At 42.5% G+C, this 21,091-nt stretch overlaps 1 protein-coding gene across 6 annotated transcripts in view; it reads right to left on the reverse strand.

Annotated features, from left to right (window-relative positions):
- Positions 1–1,392: 1,392 nt before the first annotated feature.
- Positions 1,393–21,091, reverse strand: part of LOC310822582 (A-type potassium channel modulatory protein KCNIP2) — a gene marked incomplete at both ends in the record, with an annotated part of 111,384 nt that continues 91,685 nt past the window's right edge. For 2 of the 6 annotated variants that reach the window (XM_083694965.1, XM_083694964.1), the window contains 8 exons: positions 1,393–1,440; positions 1,780–1,842; positions 1,972–2,076; positions 2,434–2,541; positions 2,865–2,935; positions 3,974–4,043; positions 4,272–4,392; positions 10,254–10,356. In XM_083694965.1, coding sequence (XP_083551091.1) covers positions 1,393–1,440; positions 1,780–1,842; positions 1,972–2,076; positions 2,434–2,541; positions 2,865–2,935; positions 3,974–4,043; positions 4,272–4,392; positions 10,254–10,356 — 689 coding nt within the window. Of the gene's footprint in view, positions 1,441–1,779; positions 1,843–1,971; positions 2,077–2,433; positions 2,542–2,864; positions 2,936–3,973; positions 4,044–4,271; positions 4,397–10,253; positions 10,357–11,759; positions 11,884–21,091 lie in introns of those variants that run through there. The other 4 variants (XM_083694968.1, XM_083694967.1, XM_083694963.1 and 1 more) reach the window with 3 other exon arrangements.

Here is a 21,091-nt window from a genome sequence, read left to right on the forward strand (position 1 = left end):
GTAACCAGGGGTTCTTTTGATATTTTGTAAGTGATAGAACTGCACTCAGCATTTCTTGCTTTTTCCTTGATCTTTTATTAAGTAACGGTATTCAATTTAATCTGCCTACATATTAAACGACTCTGTAATCATTCAACATATTCTCAAAACTATGGTGCAATTTACAGTATATGGTGTACAGTACATTAGATGATCCAGTATTATCATGTCCCTTTTGATATTATACAGTATTAGCTCTCGCATGAATACTGCATGTTCATCTCCCGTATTCTGTATGTGGATACGAGCCAGGATGGTCAAAGCAGCAAGACTATGTTCATTAGTTGCACGCCACATAGTACTGCCTAGTGTTACACCACTGGGTTTACTGGAGGAGGTACAACAGTTGACAGACCCATACAACTGCTATGGTAATACATGTAGATTAGAAAAGGCCCGAGGGGTATCTGTGGTAGTAGTCTATAGAAGAGGCAATGTAGGTGAACGTATTCCTTCCAGAGGAAGATGGTAGGGAGTTTTTAAGTTACGCCAGTGCTGCCACACACACACACACACACACACACACACACACACACACACACACACACACACACACACACACACACACACACATATATATACAGATGGGGCGAGGCACATGTGGATGAGTACGGACAGCAGACAGACAGACAGGCTTTGGAGTACCTTTGTCAATACATTAGGTTATCTGTGACATCATCATGCGATATTCAAATCTGAAAACAACACCCTCTCTCCTCCATCCTTCTTCAGGCTATCCTGTAATTTCTGCAGGTTGGTTGTTTTCTTTCTCCCAGGTGTCTTTCTTCTGCTTGCCCACTAGGTGGTGCTACAGTCACCTTGCCTATTATTACCACGGTGTGAGTCCAACTGCTCAAGGTACACATTAGGCTACTCGGAGGCACAGACCTAGGATCAGTTTTCGCTTCCCAAATCCTAACCTCAACCATTAGGGAGACAATGGTAACTGACCTTAGTTAAATGTTGAGGGACAACGTCATCCCACTCCGAGTCCGGACAGCAGGCTACAGTTCTGTAGCTCTCTTTCTCTCTCACAAGCAGGAATGTTAAACAAAGTGTTACATAAAACAGGTGTAGGTTTGGCTGTGTGTGAATCTATGAGCCAGCCTCGTCCTCTTCTCTCTGTGTCTCTGGGGAGAAGCTAAAGTACTGGATGAGGAGGTGGGGGCCCTTTGTGGCTTGGAGAGAGGGAGGTGGGGGAGGAGGGAGGGAGGTGGGTGGGGGGAGGGGATGGTAGGGGCACTCATTCCTCGGATTGGCCCCCTCGCATACACACAGATCTACACACGCACACACACACGCACACGCACACGCACACGCACACACGCACACCCTGTGCTCCAGGGTGAACTTCTAGATGACGTTGTCAAACAGCTGCATGGACTGCATGATGTTCTCATCCTGAAAGGGGAGTAGGAGAGAGGGATGCAGAAGAGAAAGAGATTATTAGGCACAGAGAGATAGCAGAGTGCAGACACCACCTCAGTGGCATCATCGATCACTGTTTTTTCAACCTTCTCGCTCTCATCTTTTTGAGATGTCAATTTACGAGAGTAAAGAAACATCAGAGACACATAGTATGAAGTCATATCAAATGTCCCCTCATCTTGGATTCACTCACTCACTCACTCACTCACTCACTCATTCGCACACACACACACACACACACACACACACACACACACACACACACACACACACACACACACACACACACACACACACACACAGATGACCTACCTTTTGGCATGACTCGATGAACTCATCAATGGTAACCACCCCATCATTATTACGGTCCATTTTCTGAAGGGAGAGGGAAACAGGAAAAAGTAATTCAATGCCAAACATGGCTATGGAAAACTTCATATCTACACTCTGTTTTAGACTGGTTTGAAATAATGACAATGTGAAGTGAATTGTGGCTTGTTTGACCTGAAAGAAGCTCTCCACATGTTCTCTGGGGGCATCGTCCTGCATATTTGGGTATGTGTACTTCCCCATCATGTCATAGATCGACTTCATTATGTCCATCATCTCCTAGAAAGGGGAGAAGGAGAGAGGGAGCAAGGGAGAGGGAGAAAAAAAGAGAGAGGAAGAGAGGGAGAAAGAAGTAGAGAGAGATGACAATCACAGAGAGTACTGTCAGAGCAAAACATCAATCATTCACTCTCCACTCTGAAATGTCAGGTCATCTTCAGAACAGAGAAGACTGTCAACCTTCTAGTATAGACTTGTGCTTTTGGAAGAGTTTGCTTAGTTCAGAGCACAGAGGAGAACTAACACTGAATACATATTATAACCATACATACATGTATGCATGTGTGTGTGCATGTGTGAGAGTGTGTGTGCATGTGTGAGAGTGTGTGTGTGTATGTGTGTGTGTTTGCTTTTTACCTCTTTGGTGATGCAGCCATCCTTGTTCAAGTCATACAGGTTGAAGGCCCAGTTTAGCCGGTCATTGATGGTCCCTCTCAGAATGATGGACAGACCAAACACAAAGTCCTGAGAAAGACACACACACACACACACACACACACACACACACACACACACACACACACACACACACACACACACACACACACACACACACACACACACACACACACACACACACAGGAGTGATTACACTGGATAAATAAAGACAAATCTATTTTACTTAGAGAACACACTCTACAGGCTGTGTGGGACTATATGTGTTCATGGATTGAGAGGAAGGGCATGTGTTCTGTTTCGATATGGATTCAGTTGTGGCAGCGTATTTACTGCCTAACAGACACTTACCCCCATCTCCCGAAGGAAGTAGACATAAAAATAGCACTCACCTCGAAACTAACCGATCCATTCTTGTTAGTGTCAAAGGCTTCAAACAGGAAGTGTGCGTACGTACTTGAATCTGAAATGGCAGAGATATACAGTTTGTATGCTTGAACCATGTCCCAGACAACATAATACCAACATCACCAAAAATAGCCAGTCATTAAATACATCGTTCTACCTAAATATCACTTCAAACAATACCTTTTTCTACTTTAACATGTTCAAACAAGTAGTTCAATATATCGTCAATCTAAATATAATTTGGAACAAAGCAGTGTCCCGTCTCTACTGTGCTAGGACTGGTGGACTACAGCAGGCTTCTATCTGTCTTTGTTGAATAACCTGGTCCTATTCCAATGTTTCCCAATTGAATCCTTCTATTCTCCCTTCTATGAGGTAAACACTAATCTAACATGATTGGATAGTGTGACTACCCTACAGTAGGTTCTAGGTAGATTCGATTGCATTTACTAGACACTACATGACTCAACACCCCAGGGGGCAGTGTTGCACATGCATCCCTTACTGTCAGGTGTACTTCCTGTCTGAAGGATATAAAAGAGAGGGGGTGTGGCCTGTGCTCGCTCTCTAACATTTCTCGACCAAGTCTCTTTGATGGTGTCTCTAGTTTGACCCAGAGACAAACAAGGACTTATGGACTAGCAATGTGAGACCTGAAGTCCCTTCAATCGTTACAGAGTTTGCCACCATCCATTTTAAAAACAAATCTGGAACGAACAACAACGCTGGAGCTGACTGACCCAGAGAGGACCAATGTTACAGATCTGAGAACAGAGGTTGGAGGATGCAGATCAGCACATGTCACTCTGGGGCTTGACAGACACACGTTGACATATTTCACTTCCATGTTAATACTGCATTCATGCAGTCAGGTTGCAAATACCAGCCTAGTTAGCCTATCTTTTATCCCTAGACAACAAAGCTGTGTAGTTTTAGTAGGCTAACAGTAGGCTGGTTCATAACAATAGATGTTTCCAATACAATGACTAATACAGGTCAGTGAAGGAAGAGAGGAGAGAAGGACATGTAGACAAGCCAGTAGTCCTACTGGGTGAGAGGTAAGAGTTTGGGATTGCGGGGGTCAATGACTCACCTCCCTGAGGGAAGAACTGGGAGTAGATGGTCTTGAAGGTCTCTTCATTCACCACCCCACTCGGACACTCCTACACCAATAGAACAACAACAAAGGGGCGAGAGAGGGTCAGAGATCTCCAGACCTGGGTTCAAATACTATTCAAAATCATTTCAAGTAATTTTCTGTGCTTGATTGAGTTTGCATAGTGGAAAGGAGTCATTTGACCATGACATTTTCCAGACCCAGGTCTGGAGTTCATACCTAACACCAAACACACAATAACGCAGGCAATCTCCCCTCTGTTCCCCACACCTACGTTCTTGAAACCCCTGTAGAGAACCTGGAGCTCCTTCTTGGTGAACTTGCACTGCTCCTGCAGCTTGTCCAGGCCTTCAGGTCGATGGCACACGGTTGACAACTCAAAGTCATCCTCCACGCTGTCTGTGAGAGAGAAAGAGAGGGATATGGTTCTCTAGACCTGCTGTACTGTAGGCTCACTGGTACTTATAGGATAGTCCTGATTTGGTACGACTAATAAGACTAGAGGTAACTGTTACACAGTACTGTAACAAGTCTGAATATTCATTGGTCATATTTATAAAATATATTGTCAAAGTCTTGCCTTACAATTCTCCTCAAATGGAGGAGCAAGAAGAATCTGATATCCTCATCTGATAATACTTTAAAGTAAAGAATGCTATATATGTTACAGAAATCACATAGAAGAAATCTCTTCAAATGATAATGCATGACAGACCGGTAGAGATCATCCATACCAGCATCTTGATCGCACAGTGAGGTTTTTGAATACCAAGACAATTTAGTAACACAGTTGGTACAAGCAATGGTGAGATACACAAGCCAGAAACATCACTGTAAAGACACTTTTTAGATTCTAAGATGAGGCATATACTGTAGGCCCCTATGCACCTTTGGGTGATTCTCACGAACTTGGCACTACATATAGTAAAAGTTAAGAAGATAAAGAGACAATAATGATCTTTCCCATTACAACAAATATGATCTAAATTTATTATAATTGTTCAATTCATTGTTTTAGTATACATTTTTAATGCATTTTCAGAAAAATTCATTACTGTAACACATTTACTGTAACACAAAGTGTTACATGCTCAAATATGAGGATTTCATCCTAAAATTTTATTTTGAAGGAAAACATATATTTTCAATTCAAGAACAATCTCATTACCGTAACGTGCAGCTGTTTTTTCACATGGATTTATTTTTTTCACATGGAGGTTTTGTTCGTAATCAGTTTTAAAACAATAACAATAGTAGAAAGGGAATGGGACATATTTCAAACACAGCTCAAACTGTTCCAGTATTGTTTTAGTGTAATTTGAATATTTGGTCAAAGATAGTGTTTCGGTAATGACATTTATATTACGGTAACGAAAGCCCCTGTTTCCGTAATTAACCCCAACTTATAAAGGATATGATACAATATTGATTTTGGGTAAACCTTTCCTTTTAAGTGACAACTTCAAGTGTAGTACGTTTTTAATTATAAAACAATGGCAGACAGAACACCCCACAGTATATGCTCCCACACCTGACCTACCCCCCCATCCTGCTCCTAAACATACTGAACACAATGAACTTTTAACAGAAATTCTACACATTTCAACATTTCATTTTTGTTACCTAACCCCCCCCACACAACCACCACCACCACCACACACACACACACACTATAATTCTTAATTTAAGTCCTTTCAGGTTTTTGATGTGGAGTATTTCGTCCAAATATCAGTCAGCACAGTGAAGTGTTGACTTCAAAAGCAGGAGACGTCTCTGGTTCTGATCCTGCCGGGTTCTGTGGCAACAAGCTACAGAAAAAGGAATTGATTAGTTAATATTTGAAACACTTTAAGGATCATTAAGTTACTTCAAATGACATGTTACACATCTTAATTGTGATTAATGTCCATAATACATCTGCAGCTATCGTAAGATAAGAGTAGCTGATGATACGTCCTTACCTCAAGTATTGTATTTGTATTTGGTACACTGCCCTCATTTACCACAAACATGTAAACAGACTTAAATAATTTTGAAATCATTAACATAATACAATGAGGTGGAAGTAATGTGCCATAGGTGAATTTCAGAATATAAAAGACAAGGCTAAAACCACAAGGCTAATGACTACATCTGAAAAATGTTGCAACATTGTTTAGTGATCCTTTAACTTTGGATTGGGTTAAAGGGGGTAGTCCATGATTTGTTTAAGAACATTTTAAACACAATATTTACATAAACATGTAATGTTTTCCTCCATTATCCTATTCACTGCTATGCCTGCCAAAGCCATAATTCAAATTGGTGAGTGCGTTTAAATTCAGTAAACGGCAGCAAAGGACCAAAACAACATCTCAAAGAAATTGCGGACTATCCCTTTAAGACAATGAAAGTGTGAAATACAAAAACACATGAGCAGAGCTTACCTGATGCACTTTCATTGTCCCTGGCACTGTCTTGAGGGATGGAGGAACCAATGTCTGTCCCGTAGGCCACCATCCGATCAGCAAGGTTCTTGAGAGCACCTCCAACTCCATCAGGGGCTTCTTTCCCATGTGATGCCTCTGTAAAGTTCTATGTCACTGAAGTAAAATCTTTCAGGAAGGGGACTCTCAAGGCCAAGTAAAATGCAGTTTTGTTCCTGTACTGTGAGGTTGGCCCATCTGATAGGAAGTGAATCCTCTCTGCAGCAGGGTGACTGGCTCTGACGTAATCCAAGATTGGATCTAGGTGTGCCCATGTGGTGATGGCATCATGCTGGAGGCTCTCTGAGAGTGTTGCGAATGACTCCACCTTTCTTCCACTGAAGTACAAAACTCCAGTGTGAAGAGTCACCTGCTGGTGTGACCCACCAAAGTGAGTATCTTTGACCTCCTTGCTCCATTTACAGTTGTAGTTTTCGCTAAAATCAACTTGACTACAACTTGGTCCTCTGTCAAGCTGTCCATCAGCATCTTCAGATGGGTGAACTGGAGCCCAATATTGTACAAATGTGTACAGAAACAGGGTAGGTCCTCCTTGGTAAGGTCTACAAGCCGCTCTATGCTTCCAAACTTCTTCTCCAGGATAGTGGTTTTTACCTCAAACTCTGATGTAGAGCCATCTTGGTGTTTCTTAGTGACTGGAGTGGACCTACTGACCCACTCTTCCCAGGACAATGTTGTCCTTTGTTTTAGGATTCATCTCAACAGGGAATGTTGCTTTCTTGGATTTGTCACACCTACATCTGTCACATCTATTGTACATGCAGTCGATATCTCCTGTATCACATACCAATGAGGCCACCACTTCCGTTGACAACATGGTTCTTGTGATGCCAAGCTGGTGTAACTTTTTCACCTCGCTGTTGAAGTTCTCGTGAATCTTGCATCCACAAGTCTCCCTGTCTGTCACCCATGGGCGAACAATCCAAAAGGGCCTGTGTTTGCAGAACTGAGACCAAGAGATCTGTCCACCTTTCCTCAGCTTTTCCATTGATCACGGTTGTGATGTCATCCCTGTGTAGGAAGGTTTCAATTAGAGCTCCCTTCCTCTTCCTTTTATTTACTGACATCACCCTCTCTCTCCTCTTTTGGGCCTGGTTTGCTCTGCCTCTGTTTTCCTCCAGTCTTTTTATCCTCTTCCTCATAACTCAAGTTCCCTGTCTTTTTGCTTCAGTTTCACTGTGTCTCTCAGTTTGCTCCTCAGTTTTGATGTTGTTTGTTTCCTTTTTGGTTTTGATGTTTGTGGAACCAATCTCTGGGGTGGCTAAATTTGTTTGTTGTTATTTCTTTGCATTGTACCTATTAGAATTCTCCCTCCACTTTTTGAGTTGAGTTTTCCTCTGTTTTGCAGTCATGTCTTTGGCTGACTTTAACAGACCGCTCTCCCTTTGTTTTAGATACCTGCAAAAATATCACCAATGTTAGTTATAACACTAACACAACGTGCTGATAATACAACCCGAAAGTACTCAATAGAACCAATAAGTCTCCAAAAGTAGTAGGCCTATATCTGTATATAAGTAGGCCTATATCTGGTGTAATCATTGTAGGCCTATATCTGGTGTAATCATTGTAGGCCTATATCTGGGGTAATCATTGTAGGCCTATATCTGTATATAAGTAGGCCTATATCTGGTGTAATCATTGTAGGCCTATATCTGGTGTAATCATTGTAGGCCTATATCTGGTGTAATCATTGACAATGCCTGGATACAATTTTATTGTATCAGGTTGTGTTAAACAGATGAAAGTATGCCCATTTTCAAGCTTCTACTCAAAATATGTGGGTCTACTGTATATCTACTGTACATCTAGTCTAACTGCTGACCTATAGGTGGCGCTACAGTTTCCTACCATATGTTACTGTATGAGGTTTCTTCAGCACTATGTAAGTATGCTAACTTTCTTTTCACTTCAAATGTGAGCCTCCCTATCTCTTTCCTTCCTCCTGTACTCCTCATGTAGCTTGGGATTGCTGTACATCTTGTCCCGATGTTTCTGCACCCTAACTCTTGTAGCAGCTTTCTTCCCTTCTGCCATTGTAGATCTTCATATAAAAACAAATCCTTTAGCTTTCCCTTATCTTTAAGTGAGTTGCAAATAAAAGACCTTAGGATTTACTAAAGTGATTACTTAAGTCAAGTCATCTATTCCACTTAAGCATTTTCTTAAGTATTATTTTCCAGTCGCAAAGCACACCTTAAGGGACACCCCTAGCTAGCTAGCTAATCATAAATGAGTTTTAGCACAGTAGCTAGCTAGAGCTATGCTAATCGCGATGAGCATACAACTAACATAAAAAAAAAAACTTTTAAGTTAATGTTTGGCAAGTTAGCTAGCTAGCTAATCATAAGTTAATTAGTAGTTTTAGCATATTTTAAATGGAAATATTAGCTATAATAGGAAACTATTATTATATTGATTACAGTAACATCAGAATTAATTACCGTAACAGACAACTATATGACACAGTAATGAAAGATGGACGTTACAGTAATGAATGCTCTTTAGCTTAGCTGGCATGAAGTGGCAGAACAGATGATGACCTTGATAAAAACCATGTGCCATCACTATATGCCCACACATACCCTTTCTATTGTAATGTTATAAATTATTTAATTTTTTTCAAAAATATGAAATACTACATTGTTACGGTAACTGTACCCCTATGGTGTGGTAAGAGGGGTGTAAGAAGACAAAAGTAAAAACTTTAACTATCAAAAGATCACAGATAATCTTACCTTATCTTGAATCTTCTCTTCTGTGTGGTACATTCTGGGTCAATAAAACTTTATTGACAAATTTACAGTAGATTTGACAGGCGCGTGAACAAATGTTACGGTAATGAAAGCTGTGTGCCCGGACACTCCTGTTTTGGCCTAAAATATATATTATATATTTTCTAAACCCCTAGAAATTATTATTGGCTGTTAATATATTTTTAAGTATGTTTTATTTAATATTTATTTTGTTGTAAGAAGGCAAAACTTTGAAATATTTGTCTGGACACGTTACGGTAATGAATTCTTTGATCGAAAATCTACTGAAAAAACACTAAAATAATATAAAAGTTAAAAACAACTAAATGAACCATAGTAAGCATTGTGTGCTTTAATATTCAAATGAATTATTTCACATTCTCAGTGAATATGTGGACCAATTCATTACAGACATGGCTTCAGGTGGTTTCGTGAGAATCACCCCTTTCCCCTCTCTCTCACCCCTTTCTCCATACATCCAAACGCCATTCCCAAAGCTCTTCCTTTCACTGTATGCCTAGGGACTGAGGCACCAGCATAACTGCCTCTACCTCACCCCACTCTTATCCATTGGTGACCTCTAGCCTGCCTCCACATAAGACAAGGCTATATCAGACACACACACACACACACACACACACACACACACACACACACACACACACACACACACACTTTCATAACAGAACACACACACCGATGAGAATCCACATTCCAAAAATCATTTTCTGGGCTAGATCTGGGCCATTAGACAGAAGGGAGAAGGAAAGTGATTGTATTGCATGTCTGTGTGTGTGTGTGCATGTGGGTATATGTTTGTGTGTTTGTGTGTTTGTGTGGGTGTATGTTTGTGTTTGTGTGTGTGTATGTTTGGGTGGGTGTATGTGTGTGTGTGTGTGTGTGTGTGTGTGTGTGTGTGTGTGTGTGTGTGTGTGTGTGTTTGTGTGGGTGTATGTTTGTGTAAGTGTGTGTTTGTGTGAGTGTAGGGAGGTTGTGTAGAGAGTGAAGAGGCACTTGCATTGACTGACTGAGGGGGCAGCAGAGGGCTTGCAGCAGGGCAGCAGCTTGAGGAATCGCTGCTTTATGGTTTTTTTGCTTTGGTTCGTGGGAGGATTACCTGTAATCACCAACCATAGTTGAGGTTAGACACAGCAAATACACAGTAAACAAATAAGAACCGAAGCTGCATGCAAAGCACTGAAAATCACTGATAGCAATTAATCACTGTTAGCGGTTTGCTGACCTGGCATTAGAAGGGAGATCAGTGCTACCAGCCCAGACAGCTGATAGAACACACCAACCACATTGAGATCACTAGAGGGAGGCATTTGTAGACAAGACAAACACATCACTGCTATTGAGTCTGAAGACATATTCACATCTTCAAACTCAACATAATACATAAATATTATAAAGATAGTTTCCAGAAAAGCTTCAAGGCAAAAGATAGATTTCATATCAGGTTCTAGTCAGACACGTTCTGTACAGACATACTGTACTATTTTCACAAGTAGGAGTCCAGTGATGGCCAACAGCCACCCTCTCACATTGTCCCCCCTTGCCCCCCACAGGCGTGCTGCCAAAATAAGCAGAAGCGGCTAGACTAGAGGTTAGAGAAGAGGGCTAGAGATGGCTACTGGGACTGTGCGATCTGGCCCACGCAAGGTCATTACAGCCATATGGACACCGCATCTGAGTCACACACCGCTCTTTCATGTGACACACCAGAGCACATGCACACAAACACACACAATCATCCCGCGCCATTCTTGGGTCTGGACCCACACCAAGATTACAAAAATACCCCTCACACACAGGAGACACAGAGAAATAGAGAGTGGGAAAATGTACACTCAGGTCTGGACAGTCTCTTGAACTCTCCTTTTGTTTTCTCATAATTACAATGCAGATGATTTTTGATAATAGCCCACCATACTTCCAATATGACCTGATACATCAGTACACACACCTCTACAGAAAAAAATAACAAAAACTATTGTGGATGGAAACTATAGAGCAGGGCCATAGACATAATATAAACAACATACTGTAGTCCATCCAAGCCACCCCTCATTACAGCACAAATAATAGTGAGGGAGTGGAGACAGATAGCTAGATAGCTAGATACACACATACTGATCTATATACCCCACATCTCCCTAACAACAAACAGTAAAGACACACGTAGTCTCTCTCTTTCTTCATCTCCCCTCTCTCTCTCTCTCTCTCTCCCTCTTACACACAAACCGTACACATACTGTACATGTATGCACAAATACAAACACACACACACACACACATACACACACACACACACACACACACACACACACACACACACACACACACACACACACACACACACACACACACACACACACACAAACTCCTGTTTCTACCTTTATTCCTATCAATACTCTCATCCCCGTCTCTCTTTGTGTCCCTAACCTTATCTGGTTGTTGCTCCCGGCCCCCGACCCTGCTTCTGCTCCCTCCCCACCGAGCCCCTGCCTCCCTTACCTCCACTGGTCAAGTCGATGAGTCCCAGGAAGTGCATGAGTTTGAGGGAGCTACAGACCACCAGGAGAATCCCCACCGTCTGCATCCCCTCCATCTCCCATGCCTCAAGGAAGAACAGCTGCATTCTCACACACTCCTTCAGACCTCTACTTTATCCCTCTGTGTCTGTCTCTTTCAGTACAGTCCCAGGGATACCCTCGGACCTTCTCCAGCTCTGTGTCCTGCTACCGTTTCCCTCCCTCTTTTCCTCTCTCCCTCAGTCTCCCACTATCTGCCAGTAGATAGCCATGGTAACTCCACACACGTTTGGGATAGCTCCAGTGATGGTATAGAGTTGAGTGTACTCTCTCTGCCCTCAGGCTGCTGTCTGCAGTAGGAGGTATAGAGTTGACTCTGTTGCTAGCGGGAGCAGGGCTGTCCACAGGTTGGTGTGTTGAAGTCCCTAGAGTTAGCTAGAGAGAGGAGGAGCTGCTGACACTAGCCAGAGAAGCCTCTCTTACCCCGTCCTCAGGTCCAACCAGTCTGCCATTCACACACACACAGCTCTGGAAGTCCTACTAATGCCCAGTAAGTGCTGAGTGTCTCAGAGATAAAACGAGTGAAGAGGCAATAACTCCTTTATGTGGATCTTATCGGTCCTGCGGTGTATGCCCATCTCTCCCACTCAGTTCTTCCCTTCTTCAGCCTCTTTCCCTGTGTCTTTAACACTCTCTTTCTCTTCTGTCCCCCCCCCCTCTTTGTCCCTCCCTGTGTGTAATTGGGTCAGTAGCGTGAGGGAGGAGAGGGAGGAAAAGAGATGGTAGTAGGGGAGAGAGAGAGGAGAGGTGCGGGAAAGGGAAAGGAGAAGCACAGGAGAGGGTAGGAGATGAGATGGGGGTCAAGACAGGCCAGAATGAAGGAGAGACAGAGGTGAGGAGGAAAGGGAGGAGAGAGGGAGAGCAGAGGGAAGAGAAGGAGGAAGAGAGAAGTAGATCCAGTGGCTTGCATGCAGGCACTCATGCAAGCAGCTGTGGCCGGACTCACAGATGTGACATCCTCTCCCATGAGGACGTCTACAGCTTACGTATACACACACACTCTCTTACACTGTCACACACTATCTCTCTCTTTCTCTTTCTCTCTCACACATGCTTTGTCCTCTCTCTCTCTCTCTCTCTCTGACTCTCTCACGTGCACACACGCACACGCACAGGTCTAGTAGCTGTAATGTGTGTCATTGGGTGAAAGCTGACTGGATGTATTGTGTGTCAGTGTCAGGGAGGGTGCCAGTCCTGAGGATGTTTACACTTGCATCTGATCTGCAACATCTCCAACCCAATCTTTTTTCTTTTACAATTTAAACATGACATGTATAAACAGTAGACAAACAGCAAAAAGAGAAACAGGAACTGAACCCCCCCTCCCCCCCCCAACCAAAAAAAAGAATACGGTAAACCCACATTTGTCTTTTATTGAACTCCTAAGTAGCATGTTTAATCATCATGCATCGCCCTTCTTAAAGTACATAAAATAAATGAGGACAGTAGAGCCAAAGGTAGGTAATTCATCAGAAATATAAAACACAGCCATAAAATAAATAAATAATGAATCCTGAGCCAACACATGTTCAGTCCAGCTATCAAGGCATCAACGATGAGCAAACTGGTGCTTCGTCAGAGAGCACAAACAGCTCATTAAAATAAGATATAAAATGCAAAGAGTAACGTTCAATTGACCCTCTGAGTGTAAACTTCACTTTTTCAAGATATAAAAGGGACATGACATCTTTCAACCAGCTCAAAAGTGAATGAGAAGTAGGGGATTTCATTTTCAGCAGCGATTACATTTCAGATCTGAATCAGGATATATTTCTGCCAGCCTGGATGTACTGATATTTAACCCTGTGGACAACCTTGAACTGAATAAAACTGAGTTGGGCACATGAAGAATAATTTATTCGACTAAGTCCACTTTCCCAGCATTTGTTTGTCAGATCTACCACTAATTCATTTTCCCATTTAGTTTAGATTTTAGGAATGCTGTCATTGATGTAGGACATGGAGCAGTATATTTCAGAGATAAACAGCTGCCGAGGCCAACAGGACCCAGCATAAATGACTCACTTCATGTAACTACCCCCAGCAAAACTAACTACACACAGCCCAACTACCCCACCAAACTACCTAACAAGACATAGTCAAGCAAACAAAATACCAACACTTATAGCCAAATTAACCAGACAAAATTAACCTCTGTTTGCAATGAAAAGGGAAGGATCATATATCTTACTTTTCCAGCCAGTTTTCAAAAGTATAATAGCACGTTTTCATTAGACATAAATGACTATTCAATCTACTGTGAGGGGGGATAGATGGGATGGAAAAGAGGGTTGGAAGGCGGCAGGGCTGTGTGTGTGTGTGTGTGTGTGTGTGTGTGTGTGTGTGTGTGTGTGTGTGTGTGTGTGTGTGTGTGTGTGTGTGTGTGTGTGTGTTGCAGGTCCAGCCCAGGTTGGAATATAATGAGCGAGCAGGAGACAAGAGGGGGAGGGGTAGAGGACGCGGGTGATTAATGTTCCACAGGCTCAAATGGAACCGAGCACCGCGGCAACCGTCGCCTAGGGGACCACAGAACACTCAGTTGTGCCACCGAGCAACGAGCACAGATTCAGCTGCTGCTAAATCAGATTACCTAGGCCAGACAGACACAAATAAAGACATTCACTCACACACACACACACACACACACACACACACACACACACACACACACACACACACACACACACACACACACACAAAGACACACAAACTTGTAAAGACACACAGGATCACTCACAGAGACACAAATACTGCAAACACAAACACAAATATATAGGCTGGCTAAACATCAGGACAGAGAAGACCAAGATCAGGTCTCTTTTCAAACTGAGAGTGAATTTAGGGATGAGTGTGAAAAAGATTAAAGTATGCATGCGTGCCTGCCCTGCCATGCAAACCACATTCAAAACAAATATTGATTTTGGCTTATAACAAGCAATCGAGTTACTCCCAAAAGCATTCCAAATGTCTGTAATCAGGGCTCCCTGTGTGTTTATAGCATGCCCTTATCAATCAGGTCTACTAGGCTACCTGCAGGCGACTGTAGCCTACATACACACACAAAAGGTGGATCAAATGTGGTGGTTTTAATAGACTGAGATCAAAATTATGGCTTGAGTAAAACAAATGTAATAAGCATACATTTCGAAATACGGGTGTGATGAAGGATATGTGTGTGTTCTTCACATTCTAGTTGCGCGCTGTGTGGACTTCTATTCCATGTAATCACTTTGATCATGCAAATAACTGCTATAATGTAGTCTCTCTGTACATGTTACTGATATCGCCATTATGGTTGAAATGGGTATGCCATTCATAACTGTAAGGAAAATGTCATAAACCTGCCAGACAAACGCACAAGGGAGAGTTTGTTTGTCTCATCCAGTTACGCACTGACTGCCCACTTTCGGTATTGTTTTCACTGGCCTTTACACAGACACACATACTGTCGCCTACATACACACACGGGACGAGATATCATAGGATGCTCATTGAAAACAACGGCTAAATAGACTGAAACTGTGTTTCAACATATGGGTGTCTCTTTAAAGGCTGGGTGCGCACTGGCTTCTATTCTACGCATTGATTATGCAAATAATTATTAAGGAATAGATTTAATAATTTAGGAAAAGTCAGGGAAGGAGGAGGGCATGGGTTTCACAATGGCAGACTTATTACTTGTTTACACACGCACGCACATACGCACACACGTACGTACGCACGCACGCACGCACGCACGCACGCACGCACACACACACACACAGGGCCTACTGAGGCAGCTGTGTGACAGAGTGTTAAGTTAATCAGTCAGAGCCACTGGATTAGTCTGGATGAGGGATACTTCGCCTGCAGCCAGACACATAGAATAATTGAAAAACCTCCTGATTTAGACATCTACCTGCATGATTATTATTCCTCTCCAAACTGATTAAGATGTCTAAGTGTGTTCATTTGTGTGTGTATGTCTGTGTGTGTGTGTCTGTGTGTTCGTTTCTGTGTGTGTGTGTGTGTGTGTGTGTGTGTGTGTGTGTGTGTGTGTGTGTGTGTGTGTGTTGAGGTGAGAGACAGAGGAGGGCATTGACAAATGTTGCTAAAAATTGGGTAGCGTGTTTCCAATTAAGTCAATGAATGGAGGGATCCATTTGCATAGATCATTAGCTTTTGGGGATATTTTTAAATTGCGGATCTAGGACAAAACAGATGAATTACATTGACGAAGGCCTTTTGGCTTGACCTACATAGACTTGCAAATGGAACTACAAAGTTCCACTACACTCGTTACGACACTCATGGAATACCGTTTCTTTATTACAAGGGTCTTGTAAGGTTATTTTGATGATCAACTCGTTATTAGTTTTTTCATTAACAATAAAAACAGACAAACACACATTTTAACAGCTATAGCAGACTCTATGTCAGCTTACACTTATCCAACTGTCTAAGATCTACGAAGGGTGGTGAGCGAGGGCAAAAGAGCACGTCACCTGTTGGCTCGAGGTTGAGATCAGAGTTCAACCTGGGATTCACCTGACACAACATCAGTCCTTGATACAGGGATGTAACTGAGGTGATTGACTGAGTATTGGTATTGGAGAGCCTGTTCGGCCCATCCCACCCATCCTCTGTTTAACCCATTATTGCAATACACTAACATGCCTCAAGAGGGCAGTGCAGGGTAAGGCAAACTCTAATGTACAGCATTAGCAATGACCTTTGTATGCAACAAAGCAATTTCTTTCTCTCTGTAATTGTTGTTAATTTAGACTAAGCTCTAGAGACAAACAGTGGGAGGGTAATGGGGGATCAGTGGTCACACACACACACACACACACACACAGACACACACACACACACACAGACACACACAAGCACGCACACACACACACACACACACACACACACACACACACACACACACACACACACACACACACACACACCCCCTTTGTCAACATTAACACATGAGCACATGACCTCTGAAGCCATGTCACATTGAGTCCACCATCCTACTATACTTTGTTCAACGTGACACAAATCCACCTTGGATCGAAATGTTGTCATCATCATTGGTTGTACATAGGAGGAATAATATACTGCAGCTTGCAGGCCTTTTCTGGTTCTTTATGATAATAGTGATCATTAGCAGAACTATAATTTATATCATCACCATTAGTCCTCCATTACAGCGCTTAATGCAAATATATAAGGATCAGGAGCACATGTGGATATGAACATGGTCTCCACCAGCTGGTTAAATCCCTGACCTTTGGGAGACACACAGCTAGATACCTTTTAAAGAAGAGTTTGTAATCATTGAATATTCATGATAACATATTTTGAGAGAGCATAGTGGAGAAGCCAACCAAGTTTAGTCAAAAAAGCAAGGGAATTATGACATATAGTCAGTAAACACAAGCCTCAACGCTCATCTCTCCAACATGTATGACTGTCAAACGCTCCCTCTAAACTATGTTTATATTTCTCTACACACTTCCTTAATGTTGTTTCCGTCACTGACCAATCACAGGCATCCAGCTGGCCTGCTGTTTCCTGGGCTTCTACGATAGGACCAAGGAGACCTCACACAATCCAGAACCAAACATCGCTCAGATACCACAAGTTGTAAGTGTGACTCAAGACTACTTAAGACCACCGAGCTAAAGCCTAGGCATAAGGTCTGGGAGCCAGCTCTCAGGCTGACTCAGTGAATTAAGTTACTCTTCATCACACAAGTATATTTTACGAACCACCTCCATTATTATTCTGCCAGAAACCACTGGCTCATGTTCCACATTGAAGTGAGTAAAAACACAAACTTAGGCCTTAGAGACAAATGTAATACAACAAAGCGTTGTAGATATGGCAGTTAAATTATATGGTGATGACAGTAGCCTTCCATGAGTTTCCCTCTAGTGCAGTTAAACCACAGGCCGGGGTGAATAATGTCCACTGTCTGCTCCACATTAAAGTTTTATTCAAATCAATCTCGCTGAGAGGCTTGTGTTTTTCCTCTCCTGTTGCATATTTAAAGTTGGTGTGAGAGTGAGTGCGTGCGTCTGTTGCCGCTGGCCAGAGAACTGAAGCACTGTTATTCTCTCACTCTGTCTCCCCTCCTACATTGGAGTGTGGGTGGAAGTCTACACATTAGAAGGCTAATGAAACAAGACCATTTCCCCTTCAGTGTTGATCTTCACAATAAGGGACACAATGTAATGTAAAACATATCTCTAAATTACCATTAACCAGAGCCTTGTGCAACACACACCCCTCTGTTTGAACACACTAACAAAACAGAATAGTGAAACAGTCAGTAAGACTAATTAATCTGCTACTGTTTGAGGGGCTTATAAAATTGTAGTTTGTAGAGTTTGATCATTTAGCAACTTCCAAGACCCCTATAAGTAAACCAACAATGTTCCAAATTCCCTCAGAGTACAAAAAAACAATTGATAAACATCGACAAACCTAGGGGAGAAGAGGAGGGGAGGAGGCGAGGAGGGGAGGACGGGAGGAGAGAATGAAAGAGACCTGCTGTGGCTCTGTGCCCAACACTGCACAGAAGAAAGAAAGACAATTGGAGACAGAGAGAGAGAGAGAGAGAGAGACAGAGAGAGAGGGGAGAGAGGGAGAGAGAGAGGGGGGAAGAGAGAGTGGGTGAGAAGAGAGAATGAGATGTAGAAACAGCAGGAGAGAGAGAGAGGGCTCCAGAGTAGCCTCCCAGACTAATGAGTTAGCAAGAGAGATGCTGAAGGTCAGCTCAGCTCAGTTAAGTGTTTGTGTTTGTGTGTGTGTGTGTGTGTGTGTGTGTGTGTGTGTGTGTGTGTGTGTGTGTGTGTGTGTGCGAGCGTGTGCTCAGTTGTTTATTCTCTCTGTGTTATCGCCGTCCTGCAGCCCACTGAGAGAAGAGGAGCAGTCAATACCTCCTGCTCTCATATTCACAGAGAGAGAGACAGAGAGAAAGAGAGGATGTTCTGAATTGAATCTCTAGTCTCTCATGTCCCTCTCTCCTCTCCTCCTAGACACTGGGGAACTCATTTCAGTTTTGAGGACATGCAGTTACAGTAAGTTATGCCTGTCAACTATATATTGCCCCCATTGGACAGTTTTTGTAATTCTTTTAATATTTTGTCATAAGTCTTGGAAACTACGGTTGTAAGCTTTTACCTGTGTATGTACTGTAAGGCTATGACTGGTGAGTTACATCTTCAGTCGTGAGTACTCCCAGCCTGTTGGTGGCAGCAGGGAGAGGAGATTAGAGGAAGCCACTTTACACTACTGAGATGCACCCTACCTAGAGTATGTAATGAATTTTAAAAGACATCAAAGTTTTCTGTCCGGTTGAGAGCCTGTAAAAATGCACCACATATGTCAGATATATTCCCCCATTAGATGGCCTAGCTATTGAGAAGCCATTACAGAGAGGGAGACAGCCATTTGTGTTTGTGCAAATGGGTCATTCTGACCACTAAGCATATTACCTGCACTCTCTCTCTCCCCTCATCCCTCCTCATTCCACTCATCCCTCCTTTCTACCCATTCCTCACCTCCTCCTCCGATCTCTTCTCTCTCCCTAACAGCTAATACAAACAAATGGGAAAATATCCCAAATTATCAAACAGAGAATGAGCTGATCATTATTCTGTATTGCAGAAGACAAGCTACCCATCATGGGGCTATTACTTAATGGTTATACAGCACCCTTCGTAAGTATTGGGACAGTGAAGCATTTTTTCTTATTTTGGCTCTATACTCCAAAAGTTTGGATTTGATCAAACAATTATTATGGGGTTGAAGTATAGATTCTCAGCTTTTATTTCATGGCACCAAAAGTATTAGGACAATTGGCTTGACAGGTGTTTCTGGTTTGTCAGGTGTGTTATGTCACGTTATTTGCGCAGGCATAAGATAGCTGTCAATGTCTAGTATTGATTCTAGGCTTTGCGTTTGCCTTTGGAGTCTGCTATTGGTGTCTGTCGATATAAGGGCCAAAGAGGTGTCAATGAAAGTCAAAGAAGCCAATATGAAGCTGAAAAAGATGTCAGTAAACATAGCCCAAACCTTAGGCTTACCAAAATCAACAGTGTAGAACATCATTAAAAAGAAGCACTAGTGAGCTCAGCAATCGCAAATGGCCTGGTAGGCCAAGGTAGGCAGTGGATGACCGTAATTAAGAACAATCCCCAAACAACTGTCAGACAGATCAGGAACACTCTCCAGGAGGTAGGTGTGAATGTGCCAGAGACTACCATCCGCAGAAGACTTCACCAGGCGAACTACAGGGGCTACACTGCAAGGTGCAAACCACTAGTTGGCCGGTTGGCCAGTTACAGCTTGAAAGTGGCTTAAAAAGCCTACAGATGTCTGAAAAAAGGTGTTGTGGACAGATAAGACAATATAATCATGTCCCAGAATGATTGCAAGAGGAAATATCAGAGAAAAAAGGAACTGCCCAAGATCCACAGCATACCACCTCATCTGTGAAACATGGTGGAGGGGGTGTTATGGTTTGAGCATGCAAGGCTACCACTAGAACTGGCTAATTTGTCTTAATTGATGATGTAACTGCTGACGGCAGCAGCAGAATTAATTATGAAGTGTACAGTAATATCTTGTCTACTCGAATACAAGCAAATGCCTCCAAACTCATTGGATGGTGCTTCATCATACAGTAAGACAATGACCAAAAACATACTGCTACAGCAACTAGGATGTTTTTATCAGGGCCTAAATGTTTTAACTGGTCAATCTTCAGACTAAAATCCAATTGAACATGACTTCTACAGACTTACGTAGTTGGGTATAGAAGGTACCCAAGCATACACAGACTTACATAGTTGTGTATAGAAGGTACCCAAGCATACACAGACTTACATAGTAATTATGATGACTTCCGGAGGACATCCTCCAATATATCTGAAATCTTGCAGTATATGAACTAACATCTTGTCCATCCAATCAAAGGATCAGAGAATGTAGGCATAAGCGTAAGCTACAGCTATAACACTGCAGAGCACAACATGTGGTGAGTAGTTCACTCAAAGAGAGAGAAAGACAAGTCAATCTTCAGATTTAAATCCAATTGAACATGCATTTAATTACCCTAAGATAACATTTTAGGGAAAAAAAACAACGATTTTAGGCCTACAAACAAACAACAATTGGAGATGGCTGCAGTACAGGCCTGGCAGAGCATCACCAGAGAAGATACCCAGCATGTGGTGGGGTATCACAGACAGTTATTGCATGTAAAGGATA

Source organism: Argentina silus, assembly GCF_951799395.1.
Source record: "Argentina silus genome assembly, chromosome: X".
Classification (NCBI taxonomy): Eukaryota; Metazoa; Chordata; class Actinopteri; order Argentiniformes; family Argentinidae; genus Argentina; species Argentina silus.